Consider the following 20,006-nt stretch of genomic DNA (forward strand, 5'->3'; position numbering starts at 1 on the left):
TGCAGGTGGCATCAAATTGTTGTGCCGCATCCTGCTTAGGCCAAACAGCTTCACAACAATGCATTTTCTAACATCCAACAACCTATGAAATTCATAGTGGTCAAGTATTTTAACTTCTTCGCATCACTATCATAGTTGGCATTAATATAAACAGCAACTTGCTGGACTGCTACAATACTACAAATAGGTTTCAGGCAGGAGGGCAGTAATTTAGAGGCACAAGATGGAACAGACAGAAGCAAAAAGTTCAAGGGTAAAGGCTTTTAATCATTGCAACTTCCCAAGTAGGACACAAACCAAAATTATTGCAGAAATGATTGAAATTTTCATTGAAACTGAAGGCACTCATTTCAGAACCAAGCAGCTGTGTGTAATGCCAATGACAATAACACGTATTTACTTACTAGCTCATTACTGTTCTTAACTGTGCAAAATTACTGGATGGTAAAAAGACATAATATATTGGATGATCTCTTCTTTGTCAATTATTGCTCGAATTGTTTATTCTGTGAATAAATGTTAACAGTAAGACCTACAACAAAATCAGCTGAAATTCATATGGGGATTTTCAAACCCAAAAATTTGCTTTTGTAAGCAATCTGATGTTCTATCTTAGACTATGAAAGATGATCCTAGAAACAATTCATGGCTGCTGTCAGCCATATCAGTCAGTTATTACTATACTGCTGTCCTCCCTTCAAATGCTGCAGTATTCCAGTCACCTAACAGTGGCACTTCGAGAAATCTATAAAGCAAATAGGACACATGAATTATATGCTATGTTAGACAGGAGTCAAGGCTGAAAAGAAACAGAAAAGCAAGCTGTTCAAATCAGAAGGCTGATTCAGGTTTTGTTTCCTGCATTTAACTTTGGCCTGTCAAGGATAGGGATGTTCCTAGATTATATTTTTTAAGCAGAATAAGAATACAAGTAGATGGCTTATGAAAGCAGTAATGGCAGTGACTATAAGAGACACTATATATCTCTTCTTGAACTAATTTCAGAAAACAGATAAATTGAGTGAAACCAAAATTTGTGTTTGGTCTCCAACATAAACTGTCTCAGGAGATTCACTTCAGTTTCCAGCATTCAAGTACTTCAGTTCCCAGCACTGATCAGCCATAGACACAAAGTCTTAACAGAAAACAGATGACTTGCTGCTTCTTTTATCTGCTGCCTATATCACTCCTCCTACCCTTAAATTACTATAAAATGTAAACTTAAGATAAATATTTTAAGTCTTTAAGTTTAGACAAGAGCTTGGGTTTTCTTTGCTCTCCAACTCTCCCCAACATCACCCTCACACGTGTAGATGTGTAGGTAGTATCTAGCCATAGCAATCAGCAAATTTGGGACCACAAAAAAACCCCAAAAAAACAAAAAAAAAAACTAAGCTCCTAAAATTTGCAATTATTTGACTTCAAACCGAAAAAATTAGCTCTAGCTTTCCTGAGGTACCAGTACAAAAGTATGTTCCCTGAGCTTTCATTTCTGTAACCAGGGTTTGCTTTCCTAGTTCTCCATGCCCCATAGAAACTATTTTGCTGCCTGGGCAGTCAGCCAAACGTTATAACTGCAGAACAAATCTTTCTTGATTTACTTCAACAGAACTTCATGAATATTCTCGGAAATGCTAAGCTGCTTTATTAGCCTTCTGAATTATTAAAAGTTCTCAAGCTAATTCCTTGTTATTAATATTTTGACTTTGTTTTATGATTGCATCTGTCTGCAGATTATGCTTACAGGTCATGTCTAATAGCTTCTTTATGCACTGCAGTAGATGTATTTTATTTTAGGCAAATACATTATGCATAATTGTTCACTCTTCTAAACTGATGAGGCTCAACTTTTTCAAAAGCATAATGAAAATCAAGGGTCTAGTTTCCAGTTGTTTAAGGCTATTAATTCTTTGGTTCCTTACAGGCTTTTGTACTGCCCTGGCACACATCCTATCATGGCCCTTTCCATCTTATCAGTCTCTGAAGAGTGTCTAGCCTTCATCCTTTCCATCCCATTTCTTCCATTATGTCTTGCTTCTCTCTTATCCTGATTTCTCCCCACTCTCCTCACACCCTCCCCACTACCATTCCTTGTGCTGGCATGCCCTTTCTTTATCAGTTGAATATATTGTGTAGAAAGCTCCTGGTGTGGATGTTTGTCAGCTGTTTGTGGTCTTGCCAGTGGAGATACAGTTGTATCTACAATCTGCCAGTGAATACCTCCAGATGAATCACATCTTTGAGTAGATCTGTAGTAAGTAATGAGTGCTGTCAAGGGCTACAAGCAGCTGTGGTACTTAACAAATCACACTGCATGTACAGTCTAAATTCCTAGTACAAATTACCAGTCCTGATAGCAGGTGGTGGAAGATTTAGACCATTTACTTAATTTCGTCTTTCTACTGTCAGGAAAATTAATCTGCAAACACCAGAGGTTTATGTCCAAAAAGGAGACAGAGTCCTTTGACTTTATTCAAATAAAAAGAGAGGCCATGGGGCATTCCCCTGGGGTGTCTCAAATTTTTGGAGGGCTCAGCCCCCCTTTTATCCTAATTTCCCAGCCGCTTGTCCTTTCTCTCTTTCCCCATAGGCTGAGGTACCTGAGAGGCTTCCTAGAATGCCTAATACCTATACATTAGATTCCGCCCTAATGTATTACCCCCCTCTTAATTCTTAACCCTTGTGGAATTTTATAGTGTTTCCCCAGTGTCTCTTTCATCTTTCAGTGGAATCCATCCCATTGTTTCTGTTATCTCTCAGTGATAGTTTCATCTTATCAGCAGATGCACAGCTTGTTTGTAAAGACAAACCCATTCCTCTCACTACAAAAGCTAAAGATATGGTTGTGGATTTGTGGGGGGGGGGTTTTTGTTGTTGTTTGGGGTTTTGTTTGGTTGGTTGGTTGTTTTTTTATTTCGTTTTTATTAGCATTTCACTTGCAATATTGCTCCTCCCCTAAGGGAGGAGCCCTGGTGATTTTCACTTCAAAGCACTGCCACCAGATAATCTACCCTGGCACGGAGTCATCATGTAAATGACCCTGATCTGCTACAGAATTTCGTGAGTCTTGTTACAGTCAAACTCATCAACTTGAGTTACGATTAGCATCTATCTCCCAGGCAGCCATATGGACATTATTTAAAAATGAAAAATCTCGTAACAAATCTTGATTTGTTACAACATCTAATTACTTTCACTTAAACAAATGGACAAGCAAAAAGCCCCAAATAACAGAAAGCTCAGTTCTCTCTTTTCTGACCACAATTTGTTTCATTTAAATTCACCTTGATTATTTTTATGCCTTCTCTAGCTTGGCTAAAGATTTTTGGCACCCAGTATTTTGTCTCCAAGAAGGCACATACATAGTTTGATCTTTTTCAAATTTGTATTTCAAACATTTCTCAGTGAATACTGGGTTATGACAAACTTTCTGTAGGGCTGTCCCTAAATGCCCAGGGATTTAACTGTCCCAGACTTTGAAATGTCCCAGAGCTGCCCAGAGATTCTGAAACTGCCATTCAAATTCTGCTTAGCCTGGAGAGGAGAAGCTCCAGGGAGACCTTAGAGCACCTTCTAGTATCTGAGGGGTTCTGAGAGAGCTGTACAGGACTTCTACGAGACAACGTACCACCGGGACCCACACAACTGCCTTCCTCACTTTCTGGCCAGAAACGAGCGAGATACTCTTCAAGATGTCCAAGTGCCGGGGCAGCACCGCCTCGCCCCTCAGGTCTTAGCCCCGCCCCACCGCGCCGTGCCCCGCCCGTCCTCGCCCGCCCTTGACTCCGCCCCTCCCGCTTGCCCCGCCTCTTCTGGCAGGGCCCCGTCCTGCCTATTGCGCATGCGCAGCGCCCGTTTGTGAAGCCCGGCAGTGCTAGGCCCGCCAGGTTCCCGGCAGAGGCCCACGCGCATGCGTGGGGCGGCGGCAAGGCCCGGGCAGGCCAGGCCCTGGAGCGGTGGTGGGGCCGCGCCATGAGCGCCTGGTAGAGGGGCCGCGATGAACCTGCGCGGCTTCTTCCAGGACTTCAACCCCAGGTGAGCGCGGCACGGGCAGCGCCGGCCTGGCAGGGTTAGCCCGGGAGCCCGGCCGGGAGCAGCGCTAGGTGCGGGACCCGTCAGCTTTGGAGCGGAGCGCGGCCTCGGGTGCCCTTCCGCACCGCGAGTTTGGGCGGCGTTTGGAACACGCCGTTCCTGACCGGTTTTCTGCCCTGAATCACTGAATCAGATGGGTTGGAAAAGAACTCTGATATCATCGAATCCAACCTTTTCAGCGCCCCGAGTGTCGATGCGTGCTCCCCGCAGCTAGTTCGCGGTCAGGGGCTGGGAAGGCGAGCGCTCTACATCTGCGTTCCAGCCACACTTCCAGTCATTTACTTTGTTACTGTGTAACTTTCTCAGATTACTCCCAGGCTCTTTATGGTGGTCGAGTGTTTCACCGCAGTGTTTTGCGGTGTGGAGGCTCCGCACGCCCCTGCGCAGGCTCTGACCCTGGCCCTGCGGCGGAGGCTCCGTGTCCGCAGGTGTGAGCAACCCTGGGCTGCCCGGGAGCACCGGGGAAGGCGACCTCTTCCTTCGGGCTTATTTGAAATAAGCAGTGTGATGGTCACTGCAGCGTGGGCTTCTGCTGGCTCTCCAAGCAAGTACGGACATGAAACTTTTAAAGAAACTGAGAGAATGAGTTAAATTTTACGGGGTTTTACCAGGTATTTTACGACCACAGACTAAGGGCCTGCAAGTAATTTGTGCAAGGTGGCTTGAGATGCTGAGAGTCCTGGAAAAGCCTTGCACGTGAAAGAGCCTTACACGAAGCCAGTTAGAGCAGGCTGTGTTCAGTCAGTTGTTTACACAAACAAAAGGGTAAGCAAAACTCCGGGAAATGCATTGTTACAGAGGCTGAAATAAACAATTGAATAACGTGTGATAGGAGTAATGGAAAAGTAATAGCAGAAGTCCTAGAAGCTTATGAAGTTTTGTTACTGCAGAGCCATGCTTGCTCTTATTTGGGTGCTGAGTGATGAATGAGCAAGCTGAATATTGCACTTTTGCTGGTGTCTTTGTGTTCTGATGCGCCTGGAGCACCCAGGGAGCAGTGGTCTTTCAGTGCTGTATTGCGGAGCCACAGAAAGTATGTATTACACAAATGTTGAATGTCAAAAAAAGGACGACTGGCTGAGGAGCTGAGACATCTCTTTGTTGTTATGAAGTGTGACAGGTTTGTATCATCCTATCCTGAAGTAGTTTTATCAAGCATGTGGGGAGATGCTGACACAATAAATCTAGTTTTCATTCAGGTGCAGATGAGACACTTGTTCTGAGTAGAGACAAAACAGCTTGATATCAAATGTAGTGATCCTGATCTGATGAATGCTTTGTTGTTCGATGTGAGAGTGTGCTGTTGGAGGAATGGTAGTATTCCTGACTGTTGCTTCATTATTCTGTTTCTCAGGCTATCCATGTTTTAAAAGACATACAATTACTTCACTGAAACAATGTTGAAACCTAATTAGGAGTTTTATAAAGCAGTCCATGAGATTTTCGTGGATGGATGGGAGATTTTTCCTTTCCTGTCCTTTGAGGAAGTCGCCTACTGTGTAATTATTGTGTCTGATTTTTGGTGGTACAAGCAGTTGTTGTACCACTGCTCGAGTATTCCAATTATGTTTATTCATTCTTAAATTGACTGTGTTATAAACTGTATCAGTGTATCTATTTTAAATTTCTTAGCATCATCCTCAATATTGCAATGAGAAACTACAGTGTATAATAGGTAACTTTGCTAAAAGTGTAACCTGTTCAGTTTTTCTTTACTATAATATTGTTTTTTTAACTGAATGCAAATATTTCAGAGAAATAATTCTCTGAAATTTGCCTTATTACAATTTGTAATAAATTTTAACCTTTAGTTAAAAATGATGTGGATAAAATTTCATCAATTATGTAACTCAATTTTGAATATCAAAAGCAATCTCATTTGATTTATATGACAGAATACATTTTTTAAAACATGTCTAGGTGGCATATTTGTGAGCCTCTAATAATACAGCTCCTGACTGGATCCTTGTGGAAGGGAACTTTATCTCAATCCATTCACTGAGATTGTTATGCAAAAATGCTTTTGATGTGTTTCCTTGAAGCAATGGTTTTATAAGTATAAGAGATGACATGCTGTATCTGTGATGAAATATTTGATTCTTTGCCAAGAAGCTTGAAGCATTTTCTATTAGGAAGTATCCCAGTGAAAGTTCAGCTATGACTGATTTGTTGTCCTCTACAATGTTAATGTGAAGATGTGAAGTTGCCTGCCTTGATACCTGACTGTTTGTTTGTTCAATAGCAAATTCCTTATTTATGCCTGCCTGCTGCTCTTCTCTGTGTTGCTCTCTCTACGTCTGGACGACAAAATTCAGTGGAGTTACTGGGCTGTGTTTGCTCCAATATGGCTGTGGAAGTTAATGGTGATTGTTGGTGCCTCAGTGGGAACAGGAGTATGGGCCCGAAACCCACAGTATCGGTAAGTTGATGATGTTTGTTTGGCAAAACAGAGGGAATGTTGTGTCTTGTCAGTCTAGGACAAAATAACTTTCACATCTTTAAGTACATCAGTGTTGAATTTTTTGGTAATTTGAGTTGAATGTGAATTTAAAGAGCCCGGGGCAAAAGAAAAAATACCTTAAATGAAGTACAATAAATGTATTTTCTGTCTGTGATGAATATTAAATGAAAAATTTTGGTGCACAGATCTCCTGATACACCCACATTTTGCATGGTTCAGGTCTTATTTACCCCTTCTAGTATTGGGTCTAATGGTGTAGGGAGAATCTGTGTGCTGTCATTTTACAGGCATTTTACTTTTAGGAACAGAAAATATCTGTTGCTATACTCTGGCTTAGGTAAATAGATTCTGGGGAAAGATGTTGATTCAATGAATGCTGGTGCAGAAATCAAATAGATCATTTTAAATTTAGTTTATTTCCTAACAGCCTGCGTGATAGCTGACTGTTGATACACTAGCAACTAGAAACCCTGTTTTATCTGCTCAGCAATGGAATCCTTAAAATTTTTTCAAATTGTAAAAATCCCACTGCACCCTTCGAGGAAAATACTTCCAACATACAGCTTTATGGGCAAGAAATCCTATTAGGTCATCAGGAGAGGAGTTTAATGGGTATAAGGTGTATGTTTATTAAAAACAAGCGTTAATATCTGATGCTCAGGTTTATGTCCTGGGATGTTTGCAGAGTAATGTACTTTCTTACAGGCAAGTAAATTCTTCCTTATCCTCTCTTCAGAGCAGAAGGAGAAACCTGTGTCGAGTTCAAAGCTATGTTAATTGCAGTTGGCATCCACCTGCTACTGCTGATGTTTGAAGTCCTAGTGTGTGACAGGATTGAAAGAGGAACGCATTTCTGGCTTCTGGTCTTCATGCCACTGTTCTTTGTGTCTCCAGTCTCAGTTGCAGCTTGTGTGTGGGGATTCCGACATGACAGGTCTCTGGAGGTGAGGTTTGATTTGTGATGCATGAAAGTCATGGCAGTTCAGGACTTGGGATCAGTTCTGTGATGGTTTGTCTCTCAGGCAAGCAGAATACAACAGACTACATCAGTCCAATTAATTGCACTTTTCTGTAAATGCACTCACCTGCAAATAGGAGTGAAATCAGGGTCAGGAATAATACAACTTTTTCTAGTATCTTCTAGTGTTTTCAACTACCAAATTGCAGCATATTTTGAACCTGCTTTTTGATTATTTTATGTTAAAATAACTCGCCAGGAACTCTGTAGTATAGATCAACACCAGACACTTGCATGGAAACAATAAAAAAAAATTCACTGACTGTAAGCACTGTGTCTAGGCAGAATTGAATTTCCAGAGCCCCATGTTAAAATGTCTTAATGTCACAATCTGTGTGTTTAATTTTTAATTTGGGAATGTAAATGGTAGGCAGTAACATTAAGGTTTTCTTTTCTGCCTCTATCTTATCTCTAACTTCAGTTTTGGAAGAACCTTGGAAGGATTCTCAAGGTGCTCCCACAATTCTGACATTATGCAGTAAATTTAGAATTCATGTTGAATTTTTTTAAGAAGTTTTTTTTGTTATGCTATGTCCTCAAACTACCCCATGACAATTAAAAATCTGATTTTTAAATGAAGCTGGGCTTTTTCAGGTATTTTCATTTCAAAGGGCTATTTCTTTAACATTAGCATAAAATGAGTTTTTCATTAGAGAGAAACATTTTTAGTAAGTGATTGTTATGATGGCTGGTAAACTGATATCCTAAGTTCATTTTGAAACATTTGTCAACAGAATTTTATTTTGCAGGGTTTTATTACTGTGGACCTGATTTTCACTGAGCCTGAGGGAATTTCAGGCTGTCAGTGGCAGATCTGTTCTCAAGGGAAAGTTTCTTGGGAGATCTTGCACCCAAGGACAACATTTGCAAACCATCTTGTTTTCTCAAAACAGTTCTGCATAACTGTAGATAACATGTTTTTCTCTTGTCCCACCTATGGGACAAGAGGTGATTTTCCCTACCCCATCATGTTAACCCTGTAGCATAAGACCCTATAAAAACTGAAAAATTCGGAGAATAAAGGCCCCTTTTGCTAGCAATTCGTGGTGTGTTTGCTGTGAACCCACATTGATACATCGTGTCCAACAGCGACATATTACCACTTAAACTGCTAAAAGTAAAATTTTTGTGGAAGTGCTTGCCATCTACTGGATGATGCTTGATTGCCCGTTGATTTACAAATGACTGCACAGCTGCTAAGTACTGGCAGAAGAAGGTGGAATCCATAAAAGGCAACAGCTGTCTCAACTCTTTGGCTTTTTTTTTTTTTTTGGTGGGGTGTTTGTTTTTCTTTGTTTGTTTTACTCTTAGTCATCTTCACTTAGTGCTGTTCTACTTTCTCTTCTTTTTACTCTGTGAAGATTTCATTATTTCTCTTTCATTTGCTAGAAACATGAGGGGTCTGCCTTTAATCCAGGACATTAATATTTGACTTCAGTAATCAAAGCAATTGTTAATCTATTATTATTTTCACAAGTATTTAATCTGAAATACATTATCTTCTCATTCCTGTTCTGCATATGGTTAGGTGATCAATAAGTTCATGCTGTGGTTTTTGTCTTTGTATCATGTTGAGCTCAGAAAAAGCTTCCTTTTATGTGTTACACTATTTCAGTCAGTAAAGCACTATTTATTTAAAGCATGTTGAGTCATTAAGTTGTGAGCTGCTGCAAATATGTGTGCACTTGCCATATAGATCTCATGTGTTAACTTGATTCTAAATATTTACAGCAATTGATCCTCTGGTTTTTATATTTTTCTCTCTCTTTGCTCTTGCAGCTTTCTGGTTGCTTGGTCTTACACTTGAGGTGGGGGAGGGGGTTGGTGGTTTATTCTTTTAAGAAAGGCAGTGGTACAAAATTATTTTAAATCTACTTTTTCAGTCTTCTTAAAGTACTTTATAGTTGAACAGTGGAGACTGGCGTGGTCCTTGAAGCTGGCAAGTGTCTGCTGCCTGTTGGAATTTTGATTCCCTGTACTGTAACTTTTAAAGGCATTTATCCAGATCACAGTCTACGCAATTACGTGTGTTAGTGAAAAGTAGCATGTAGTGTCTGCCTTCAGAGAAATACTACATTTAAAACATAACTGCATATTTTTACTAAAATGAATAATGTTTCTAGCTTGCATTCAAAAGCTTCAGTTAGCCTTCTCAGATAATAATTCTGTGGTCTCTGAAAATCCTACCCATTGCAGTGCTGCCCATAAACTTTGGAAATAGAATCTTGCCAAGTGTGATGGTGTTTCATCGTCTTACTTTGTTCATGCTAGACACAGACTTTTTAAAAAGAAAGTATAATGAAGGGCTGTTTCTCATAGTGGCAGTCAGGACTCATGAAAACCTTTCAGTAACATTTTAATGAGAAGTATTCCTTTTCTCTATTGCCACAAAACCCGTGTTTTCAGTGTAATTTAAAATATCTCTCAATTGTACAGTAAATGAATTGAATCTGGATATCTTATTCCAATATTCCATGTATTTCTTTTTGTCCCTAGACAGAGCTTGGACTTTTGATTTGGACTGTTGGTAGTTCTGCCCATTACTGAAACTATGAAATAGTCCAAAACATTCATTTTGCGAATTTTAAGTTGAAGGTCTTTTTAATACTTAATTTAATTCTAGCAGTATTTCTTGTATAAAAAGTTGTTTTCTGATGCTTTGTTTTCTTCATTCTGATTAGTTTTGCTTTTCTTATTTCTCTAATCTCACTAAGAGTTTTTGTTTTGTTGTTTGGTTTTTTTTTTAAAATATCAGGAAGATCTTGAAAACAGCTGACTCTACGTTACCTGGTTGGGATCACACCCACAGAAGTTTAGGGATATTTAGTAATAGAAAATGTAAATGCAAATGAATTTTCAAATTTCAGTGATAGAAATGGGGTCAGAGAAGTGCTTTGACAGGTTAATTGGTTATCCTGGAAGTATGTTTATTATACTAAGAGTTAACTAATGTTCTGTTCTTTTTTTTTCCTTTTTCTAGCTGGAAATCTTGTGTTCAGTCAATATTCTACAATTCATATTTATTGCACTCAGACTAGATGAGATCATCAGATGGCCATGGCTTGTACGTAACCAGTGTTTTCTTCTTATCTTTGTTTAAATGCTGGATTTCATAAAGACATTTATTCTAGGGAACAGTTAATACATGATCAGTTCATGATCCCATTTTTGCTCACTTTGCAATCCTTCACTGAAGGTCTGTCATTTCATTCAGTGATCATGGGAGGTCAGAGGCTGTTCTTTAGGCACGTTGTCCTCTGAGGGAGAGGAATGTGCCATCAACCGCAGTTAGTCTCTGAGCAGCAGTTGAAAGAGAAATCCTCACAAGAAGTTCCCAATGGGAACACTAAACAAACAATGAAAATGATTGGTGACTTAAAGAATATGTTGGTAAATACAGTGTAGTAAATAAGTTTTATTTGTTGTGTTACCATGAATATAAATCCACTTACTGTGCAAGTAGTCACTGTCAAAACTGCTTAGTTGTCCTGTCCCAAGTGCCTTTAGAATTCAAAAGCACTGTTTCTGTGTCTAGGTTTTTGTAAACTACCATAAAACTGACAATCTGGCATGGTTACATCTGTCCTTTCTATTGTTAATCTTGAGGATTGAAACCCTTCAAAGTCAGGTATCCAGTGTAGGAAGTACTTGATAAAATTCAGTTTCAAGTACAGTTTGAGCTCATGCAAAATCACAGAAGTCTTGCAAAATTTGGACTATGTTGCCTTAATTTTAAATTGCTTCAACTTGATGGGGTGTAGAAAGCTGAGGAACTCCTGAACTGATACATCTCGGAACACACGTAAGTTTGATGCCCTTCTGTTAGACATCATATTAATTAAAAGACTTAATTTTCTTGTTTAGCCTTAATACGTAGACTCGCTTTAGCTGAAAAAAAAAAATCACCCAAATGCATCTTTCTTTCAGGTTGTCTGTGTTCCACTGTGGATCTTGATGTCCTTCCTGTGCCTCGTTGTGCTCTATTACATTGTGTGGTCTGTGCTGTTCCTGCGCTCCATGGATGTGATTGCTGAGCAGAGGAGGACACATATAACCATGGCTGTCAGCTGGATGACAATTGTAGTTCCACTGCTCACATTTGAGGTAGGAAAAGTCATAATGAGTTTAATGTGTCTTGTTCTTTTTTCAGTAAGTAATGAATGATGATTTTTGAACTTACTGAAAAGAGAATGCTGCTCTTTGTTTTGGAATAAAATATTAACAGCAAATATGAAGTACAAATGAGAATTCTATATTCCTTTGAAGTGTCTTGAGTAAAGTCTGCATCACGTTGGAATTGTAACTACATGCTTCTGTGAAGGCCATTTTTTCCTCATAGATGTGTTAACCATTTCAGATCAGCATATGCTTTAAGCAGTTTGAAAGTGAGTATTGCAATTAAACTGACATTGTGTAATTTTTTTTTTTTTTGCCATTTAGATCTTGCTAGTACACAGACTGGATGGGCATAATTCTTTTTCTTTCATACCCATATTTGTTCCTCTCTGGCTTTCACTGATAACATTAATGGCAACAACATTTGGACAAAAAGGAGGCAATCACTGTAAGTTTTTCAGAATCTTGGAAACAGATTAAAAATCACTGTATTTTATTAAGATTTGTATTTTCCAAAAGGGCTTTCTGTTACAACTGTTTTCAGACAGTTTTAATAAGGTTTCAGTGCTTACAGTGTCCTCCCCTGTGGCACTGTTTACTTTGATTGAAGTGCAGTCTTTTGTGTTCCTTCTCTGTACTGATATGACCCAACACTGTGTAATGTGTGAAACAAAATGGATTCTTGCTGGGGTAGTGTAGCTGTAATTTATGCAGATGGATATACACACAGGCATACATGTGCAGACAGGGAACTGTGCAAATGCTTGTCCAGACTGTCTGTGTGTTATAACCTCAATTATAATATTATGATAGGCATAAGGAATATTATAATGTGTATGCAGCATTAATAAATCTTACTTATATGCAAACAATTAAAAGACCTTAAATAAATAGTTACTTAATTTTAAGTGTTCCTTCTGTTAATAATGTAAAATCATTTGGTTTCTTCTAGGGTGGTTTGGAATTCGCAAAGACTTTTGCCAGTTCCTTCTTGAAATTTTCCCATTCTTGCGAGAATACGGAAATATCTCTTACGATCTTCATCACGAAGATAATGAGGAGACAGAAGAAATGCCACTGCCTGAACCACCGAAAATTGCACCGATGTTTCGAAAAAAGACTGGAGTGGTCATTACACAGAGTCCTGGAAAATATGTGATTCCACCTCCCAAATTAAACATTGATATGCCAGATTAAGATGACGCTAGCATATTAAAATTGAACTGATCATCAGCAGACAGATGTATTTCATCTCATGCCTTGTCCCAATTCCTTTAAAATAGGTATTGCTGAATCAGTGCTTGGATTACACAAATCAGAAATCTTGAAGATAATCTGAGTGCTTTTCCAGAAATATGTGGTTGTCTAATTTGTGAACCTTCCTAACAGGTTGGTTGCACGCTTGCCTGTATAGTATTTATATGAACATTTTTAGCTGTGTAATATATTGTTTAAAAGTCCTGTTGTGTACAGTATAAGTATTATCTAAAAGTATTTTTTTAAAAACCCTGTATGCAATGCCTCTGCTATTCCAGGTGTCTTTTAGGTCCTAAATATACACTTGATTTTCATGTCTTTTAAATGCTTTGGGATGCCTTAGCATAGTACCTCTTTTCTTCTTTCTCTGTTCAGCCACAATCATTGTCTCAAACACAGAGGCACAAGAGTGTTGCATTTCTGAGGCAACACTGGGAAGCTTTTTGGGGGGGAGTGGAATAGAATGTATGGTGACTTACATGATGCTTTTGAGTTATCTATGTAAATTTTCATCTAAGTATTTCAACTTTTGTGCTGGCTTGGGAGTTACATGTTGTTTTTGTTGCTTTTCCAGTTTCATGTTTTGATTCTTAAGCAGCATGTATCATTCTCCCATTGGACTGGCTGTTCCTCCTTGCATTGTGTAGTCTGTGTCAGAAACATTTGTGGTAGGTTTCACAGCTGTTGGCTAGCTGGTATAAATATAGCTTGGTCTTCATTACCATCTTTGTGTTGGTCAGTGTAAATGATTAAACTCTTCAAGATAGGATCTTGCTGGTGTTGGCATAGCACTTTCCTGCTTGAAGAAAGACCTGCTTTGACAGTGTGCCTTGGACTTAAAGGTGCTTTGGAGAAATGGACTCTATGAAATGTGTAGTCCTGTAGTTTATAAAAACAGATGTCTCATATTCCCAAACCCTTGCATCTGCTCTCTGTGTTTAGGTAATCCACAGTCAGCTTATATCCATGTGTCCTGTTTCTTTAGTTTTAGCATGGCAGTAAGAGCAGAGAGCATGTGGACATTTCTGCATGTGTTTAAGGTGTATGCCTGAAAAACTTGGATGCAGCACTTCCATTTCTGATGCTCCTGAGCTCCCCTTTCTTGCCTGTGGATCAGCCACTGCCCGAAACCCAACCCATCACTATCCCATCCCACAGTTTAAATTTTGTTGCAATTTTATTTCTATATATTTTTTTATATTTTTATTTATATATATTTTATTATATTCTGGTTAAAAAAATTAAACATCAGTGGGATTGTTACTGGACATCAGTTTGCCGGCACATTACCATGGAGAAGAAAACCAGATGCTGACTTTGCATGAGAAACCACTTCCCAGAAGGAGAACAGTCCACGTACATCAGATCCAAAGGAGAACGCATTGCACAGCTCTGCGATGGGGAAGGCCTCACCTCCTCAGCACAGTGCCAGGGCAGTGGTTCCTGTACAGCATTATGTGCTGCCACTCAAACAAACACACTTGAGTTCCATCCTCTGCGCCTTCCCTTCAGCCAAGGCACAGCTGGGTGTGGCTGGGGCCAGGGAGCTGCTCTGCTTCACCCAGCCCTTACCTGCAGTCTCTTCCCACCTCTCCCAGCTGTACTGGGAGCAGCTCAGTCTTTGCCCAGTTCCATGCGTGGTTCAAACAGTGGATCTGCAGGTAGTAGCCCTGGGCCCTGGTGCTGGGGGTGCAAGATAATTTCTTTGGCTCTGGTAGAAGTGGTGTAGTCCAAAAGAATGGTTTCCTAAGTGTTTAAGTAAACTGTCTAAATACAAAGGCTCTGCCACTTGTTCTGTTTTTAGAGCCATGCCTAGATGTGGCCTTGCTCCAAAAAATCAAAAGGATTTTCACTGTACTACTCCTAATGTAGGGTTGTGGAGATTGAACTGGTTGGGCATCAGCTTAAGACTGGGGGATGTTAGCAAGCCTGTTCATTCATGGTTATGCTTCCAGAATGTTCTTAGTTCTCTCCCCTGATTGGTTATCATTTGCCACATTATTTTTAGTATTTGTAATCTCAGTCTGTGATTGGAACCCTGCCTTTAGATACACCCTCAGATCTTCCATATATATACTGTTGTACCCACCCTTTTTTCACCTTTTGGGGTTGACCGTGTACTGTGTGTTTGCCTTCTGCCGTTTATTATTTTGCCATTAAAGCAGTTTCACTTTTTGGGTCACCCAGCCAAGCCCATCCTGTTATTTAGCCACACCACTCCTACCTGGCCCAGGTCCAAGGTCATGAAGCCAAAACATGACCTAGGCTGTAAGTTTTGGAAACCTCTTGAGAGTCCTGAAACTTAGTAGCTATTATTTGTAATTCTTCACACTTGTCTTGAATTCAGTATTAGGTTTTCAAAGACAACTAGTATTTTTCACCTTAAGAGAAAAAATGTAATAATTTAATTTTGTACAAGCACCTTGTCATAATGGCCTATGCACAATGTTTGTCAGATCACAGAGGTATATCCATTATATGTATATCTTGTGTACCTGAAATGTGAAGAAAATAATCTATCCTTAAGGCAGGACAAGGATGGTCTGGGACAGATGTCTTATTAATTGTGGCAGCCTGCTTTTAAGTACCATTTTCCTATAATCAGAGATGCAGGTGTCAAAAAATCATTTACATTTCAATTGGAATGCCATCCATAACTATACATTTTAAAAATGTCAGTGTTCATACAGGAAAAGTGTAGAAAAAATTAATAATTTCCTGTAATAGTCATAAAGATACATCTTGTTTGCTTTGCATCAAAAAAGTAGTTTTTCAAATATATTTACCATTTGAAATAGTTTTGGAATAGAATCCTAAACAAGATACTGATGTAATTCACAAGTCAGCAACTTAAATAAAAATCTACATTTAGGCAGGAAAAATAATAGTAAGGGGTAACACCTAAAATTCTGAAGGGATCAGTTCTTCAGGGATCTCCACCTGCCACACCCCTGTTCTCCCTCGGGCAGGAATTGGTTCCAGGAGCCATCTGGGATTTGAAACAACAGTCAAGTATTTCTGTTCTAGATTGCTGAGGACAGCTTTGTTTTCCAGCTCCAGAATCTCTTCAGGAGGCAGGTTTTCTGGATATAGTGATGTCTCTCCAACGTCAATTAATCCTATATTTTACAATTAAAATACAAAATTACATGTCAGTTTGTTCTCCTAGAGAAAGGTCTTCCAGAGTAGACCTCCCTGAGAATAGTTTTTATAGTTTGTTACCAGAAAAGCACAGTCAGAGGGAGGCACACCTCCCACCCCTGCTGTTTGCTGCAGAAGTCCTTGCTGAGAAGACTCAGCTCAGGTGGGTGAAGAAAAGGAGGAGGGCACAGTTAAAATCACCACAACCCAGTGATGCACAACTCCTTGAAAAGCAGCCTGCATCTAAGGAGACAGCTGCTACCAGAACTCCTGAGCTCCATTTGGCCTTGGACCAGATTCAGTAAAGCATAAAACTCTCTCTGCTCCTTTCAAGCCACTAATCTATTAACATTTTTAAATCATTAAACTGTTTTGAAATTCCTACCGACTCTGCAATTAAGCATGCAATTTATGTTAAGGCTGCAAATCTACATACAGTGTTCAACCTACAGTTTTCAGCTTTTTACTGTTTTTCAGGTTTTAGTGTAGAACCACAACAACGTTCAGTATGTGTGGTAGAATTAATTTGTTGTGCAGAAATAGTTAAAAGTATTCAAATTACAATGAAAGATGGTAACAAAAGTACCTACAATGAAATAGTACAAAATGAGCACTGGATAAAAATTTTGTAAGTGTACAGTGTGCAACAGCTGCTATATATCTGCACAAATTATGCAGCGAAACACTGCTGCCTCTGCACTGTGTGTTACAGAAACAAACTTTTTCACTGCCCAAATACCAAAAGCAACAGAGGGAGTTTGTAAAACTGAAATAGGATTTATTTATGTATAATCTAAAATGACATGCAAAGCGCTGCAATATCATGAATTCACTTGACCGTGAGTACTGTGAAATGGTTTCAGCAAGAGTTCCTAAACTCAAAATGCAAGAAGTGTGGAATTGACATGTATTGTGCTAAACCATACAGGAATTGAAACAGACCCCCCCCCACAACTCATGCTCCACTCCTTCAAAGTGTTCAAGAAATGTCATAATAAGTGCAAACACATACAGTAGATAGGTGTTTAAGTGACTGTTAGGGAAACTGAAAGTTTGCTTAGAAAATATAATCCAAGGATGCTTACCTGCAATAACTCCTCTGCCAAATTTTTCCCCTTCATCCAACAAATCTTGCAGTTGTTTCGATGTCATGCCGAACCTATTCAGCAGAATTTCGCTCCACGTTTCGTCTTCCCAGTCCTTAACAGCTATATGAACAGCAATGGTGCAGTTCTTGTAGCCTGCTAGCAAAGGACGCCAGCGAGTCTCTACCGTTTTGACTCGGTTTAGAAGCAACCCTGCGTAGGGCTGTCGGAAGGAAAGGCAACCGAATTTCATCGTGCTTCTTGCATCAGAAGTCGTTTATTTCCTGTAAACACACAGACTCCCGGGGATGAGTCTCCAGAAGCGGCCGATGTCCGTGACAAACACCCGGCTCCGGAGCAGCGGAGCTGCGCGGCCTCCCCGGAGGTGGGTCCGCCCCCGCAGGCAGCGCTCTGCCCGCGTCGTGCTCCAGGCTCGGGCCGCGGCCGGGCCGCGCCGCCCCAACAGCCGCCTCCGGGGCCGGGCACAGCCTTACGGCCGCAGGCGCAGGCCTCCGCAGCCCAGCTCGACCCAGCCCGCTGCGGCCCCCCTGCGCTGGCTCCCGCGGGCAGAGCTCATCCGCCGCGCGGCCATGGAGGCCCCGGGCCCGCCACCTACCTGCACTGCCGGCTCTGCGCCCTCCGCTCTGCTGGCCCCCTCGGACGGTGGGTGCCGGGAGCGGGGCGGGCCGGGAGGCGGTGGCCTCGCGGGCCGGGGCGCGGGCCCGGCATCGCTGAATTGAGCGTGGCCGCGTCGCTCCTGAGAGTTCTCGGTTGTCCCGGGAGGAGGGATGGGGTTATGGCATGGTCCTCGGCGATCCGGAGTGGTGGGTCCCCGGCGGTGGGTGCTGAGGGGAGGAGGGAGCTGTTTGTGCCCTGCCCGAGGGGTGTTCGCTGCGGCACTGCCAGGCTCGGGCAATGGGCTTGGTGCCCTCCTACTCCTGGAGTACCCTGTCCACAGCAGCTCGGCTGTTCCTGTCCGGCTTTGCAGCCGGGAGGTGCAGGGCTTCCGCGCCTCTGGTCATAAATAAACATTTAATAGGAGAAAATTCAGTGTCTTTCACCTCTTAGCCTTCTTTGGCCACTTGTTTGGGACAAAACTTCTTAAAGTGGGTTCATCCACCCCTCCTCTATGAGGACAATCTTACCTGTAGCCTGTTGCGTTCAACTGCGTGTTTTGCATCAAGGCTTTGCCCTTCTAATACAAGCGTTTTGAATAAAGTATTTACTGTTTGACGACAGGTTTTGTGTGTGCTAGTCCCGCTATGACCCCTGGCAACAGGGAGCAATGTGCGGGGGCCTTGTGAACATTCAGAGACCTTACAGGAAAAGATAATTTGGAAAAGGAGAGGTTCAGAATGCATGTATGGTCCTGCTGTATGTGTTCAGTTTTAATGGGCAGCGTATATATATTTTATCAGTGAGCACGTGTTTGTACACTGTAATTTCAAAGGTACACAAATGAAAGTGACATTATTAGGGCAGGCCATGATACTAAAAATGGCTACTGACGCAGCAAGTTAAAGGGTTGAGTCCTGCCTGAATTTCTGCAGGTACAGAAGATAAAAAAAGTACAGATGTATCTGTGTCCAAATAAAAATCACAGAAGATTCATCTCTCCTGTAAAGCCGTATCTTTCAGCTGAGGTCAGTAAATACAAGTATTTGGGGTGCTTTGCTATGCACATAGCATCTGAGAGAGAAAGGGAGGGGAGAGTATGTTGACCAAATGGAATGAGTTAGGAGAGACAGACAAGAGGAAAAAGAAAAGAGAAAATGGTAGTATTTACAAAGGGGAAAAGTAATGATGACCTTTTTTTTGTCTTTTGCTCTGTTGAACCACATCTCTTAACCATGAGAAATCTCAAAGCTACTTTAACAATTCCAGGAACTCACAGGTGGAAAGAGTAAAGTGATCTGCTGGGATTACACTGAGAAAGAGAGATGGGCAGATCCTATACTCAGAAGGGCAGAAAAACTTCATATAGCAAAAAGGTATGATTAACGATGGGATTTTTTGTTCAGATCTCTGACTTTGTGAATAATGGATATTTATTGATAAAACCTTAGTATTCTGTAACTGCAGGCTTAAGTGATTCTTTTCTGATAATAAGTCCTTCACATAACTTTTGTGAGAGCCAGTTTTGGCATATGCTTTAAATATAGTTTAAGTTAATGTTGTGTATTCTGAAGTATCTATGGCTGATAGAATTTAACTGTTGAGACCTAGTTTTACTTACTACCATTTTCTGAAATTTCTGCTTAATTATCCAGTTTTTCCCCTTATTATTTCCAGTATCTTGTTCAAAATGTTCCAAATGGAGTCGTTCCAGTCCTTTATATAACATCATAATAAGAAGAGAAATTAATAGATGATGTGAATTTAATTTCCTTGTAGTTTTTATAGGATTATTACTTTAAATGCTTTTTTTGCTTTAAGGTGTTTTCATTTTACTAGATGTGTATGGTTAGTACAAGAACCTGTTGGATCTGTTTAGAGTAGCAAGTAAGTAATGAGCTTTCATGGGGGTTTTGGTATTTGCTTTTGGAATTTTTCCACTGTATAATTGTATTTTATATGGGGGTTATTTATTTTGGGGAAAATATAGGCCAGAACTTTTTAATGTTGTGTAAGCAGCTTTGTTTCCTTTCACGTACCTTATAGCACAATTTTTTATACTGTGTTTCATCACAAAGATAAAATAGATTTTTTTTTCTTTATCTAAAGAAAAATCCCCAGGGTACTTAAAATCTTAAATCTAACAGCTGTAAATAAAATGTAAATAGCAGAATATACGTGTGCCACTACCAAAGGTGAATAAATATGTTGAAAATCTCCT

General features: G+C 40.4%; 3 protein-coding genes across 21 annotated transcripts in view; 2 read left to right on the forward strand and 1 right to left on the reverse strand.

Moving 5' to 3' along the window:
- Positions 1–3,639: 3,639 nt before the first annotated feature.
- TMEM185A (transmembrane protein 185A) lies at positions 3,640–13,713 on the forward strand. 2 transcript variants are annotated; one of them, XM_023925830.2, is made up of 7 exons: positions 3,640–4,035; positions 6,335–6,511; positions 7,290–7,497; positions 10,552–10,635; positions 11,499–11,675; positions 12,012–12,135; positions 12,640–13,713. In XM_023925830.2, exons 1-7 carry the CDS (start codon positions 3,998–4,000, stop codon positions 12,882–12,884), a joined length of 1,053 nt encoding a protein of 350 aa, XP_023781598.2. In that variant the 5' UTR covers positions 3,640–3,997; the 3' UTR covers positions 12,885–13,713. The 2 variants fall into 2 exon arrangements, with proteins under 2 accessions (XP_023781598.2, XP_023781596.1); XM_023925828.2 differs by having other exon boundaries at positions 3,838–5,212.
- On the reverse strand, positions 7,620–17,423 carry LOC111928498 (EOLA-like protein). Of its 3 annotated transcripts, none has more exons than XM_023925833.2 (3): positions 17,171–17,423; positions 15,846–16,063; positions 7,620–7,638 (listed from the first exon to the last, which is right to left on the reverse strand). In XM_023925833.2, exons 1-2 carry the CDS (start codon positions 17,421–17,423, stop codon positions 15,846–15,848), a joined length of 471 nt encoding a protein of 156 aa, XP_023781601.1. In that variant the 3' UTR covers positions 7,620–7,638. The 3 variants fall into 3 exon arrangements, with proteins under 3 accessions (XP_023781601.1, XP_023781599.1, XP_023781600.1); XM_023925832.2 differs by lacking the exon at positions 7,620–7,638 and adding an exon at positions 15,452–15,539; XM_023925831.2 differs by lacking the exon at positions 7,620–7,638 and having other exon boundaries at positions 14,120–16,063.
- Positions 16,075–20,006, forward strand: part of MAMLD1 (mastermind like domain containing 1) — a 256,179-nt gene continuing 252,247 nt past the window's right edge. For 2 of the 16 annotated variants that reach the window (XM_086850511.1, XM_086850522.1), the window contains exons 1-2: positions 17,875–17,994; positions 19,055–19,161. Coding sequence is in view for 4 of the 16 variants with exons in the window: in XM_086850499.1 (XP_086706625.1) it covers positions 16,094–16,386 (293 nt within the window). In the remaining 12 variants the exon portion in view is untranslated. Of the gene's footprint in view, positions 16,387–17,438; positions 17,834–17,868; positions 17,995–19,054; positions 19,162–20,006 lie in introns of those variants that run through there. The other 14 variants (XM_086850506.1, XM_086850502.1, XM_086850517.1 and 11 more) reach the window with 14 other exon arrangements.

Source organism: Cyanistes caeruleus, chromosome 14 (assembly GCF_971803275.1).
Source record: "Cyanistes caeruleus chromosome 14, bCyaCae1.hap1.1, whole genome shotgun sequence".
Lineage (NCBI taxonomy): Eukaryota > Metazoa > Chordata > Aves > Passeriformes > Paridae > Cyanistes > Cyanistes caeruleus.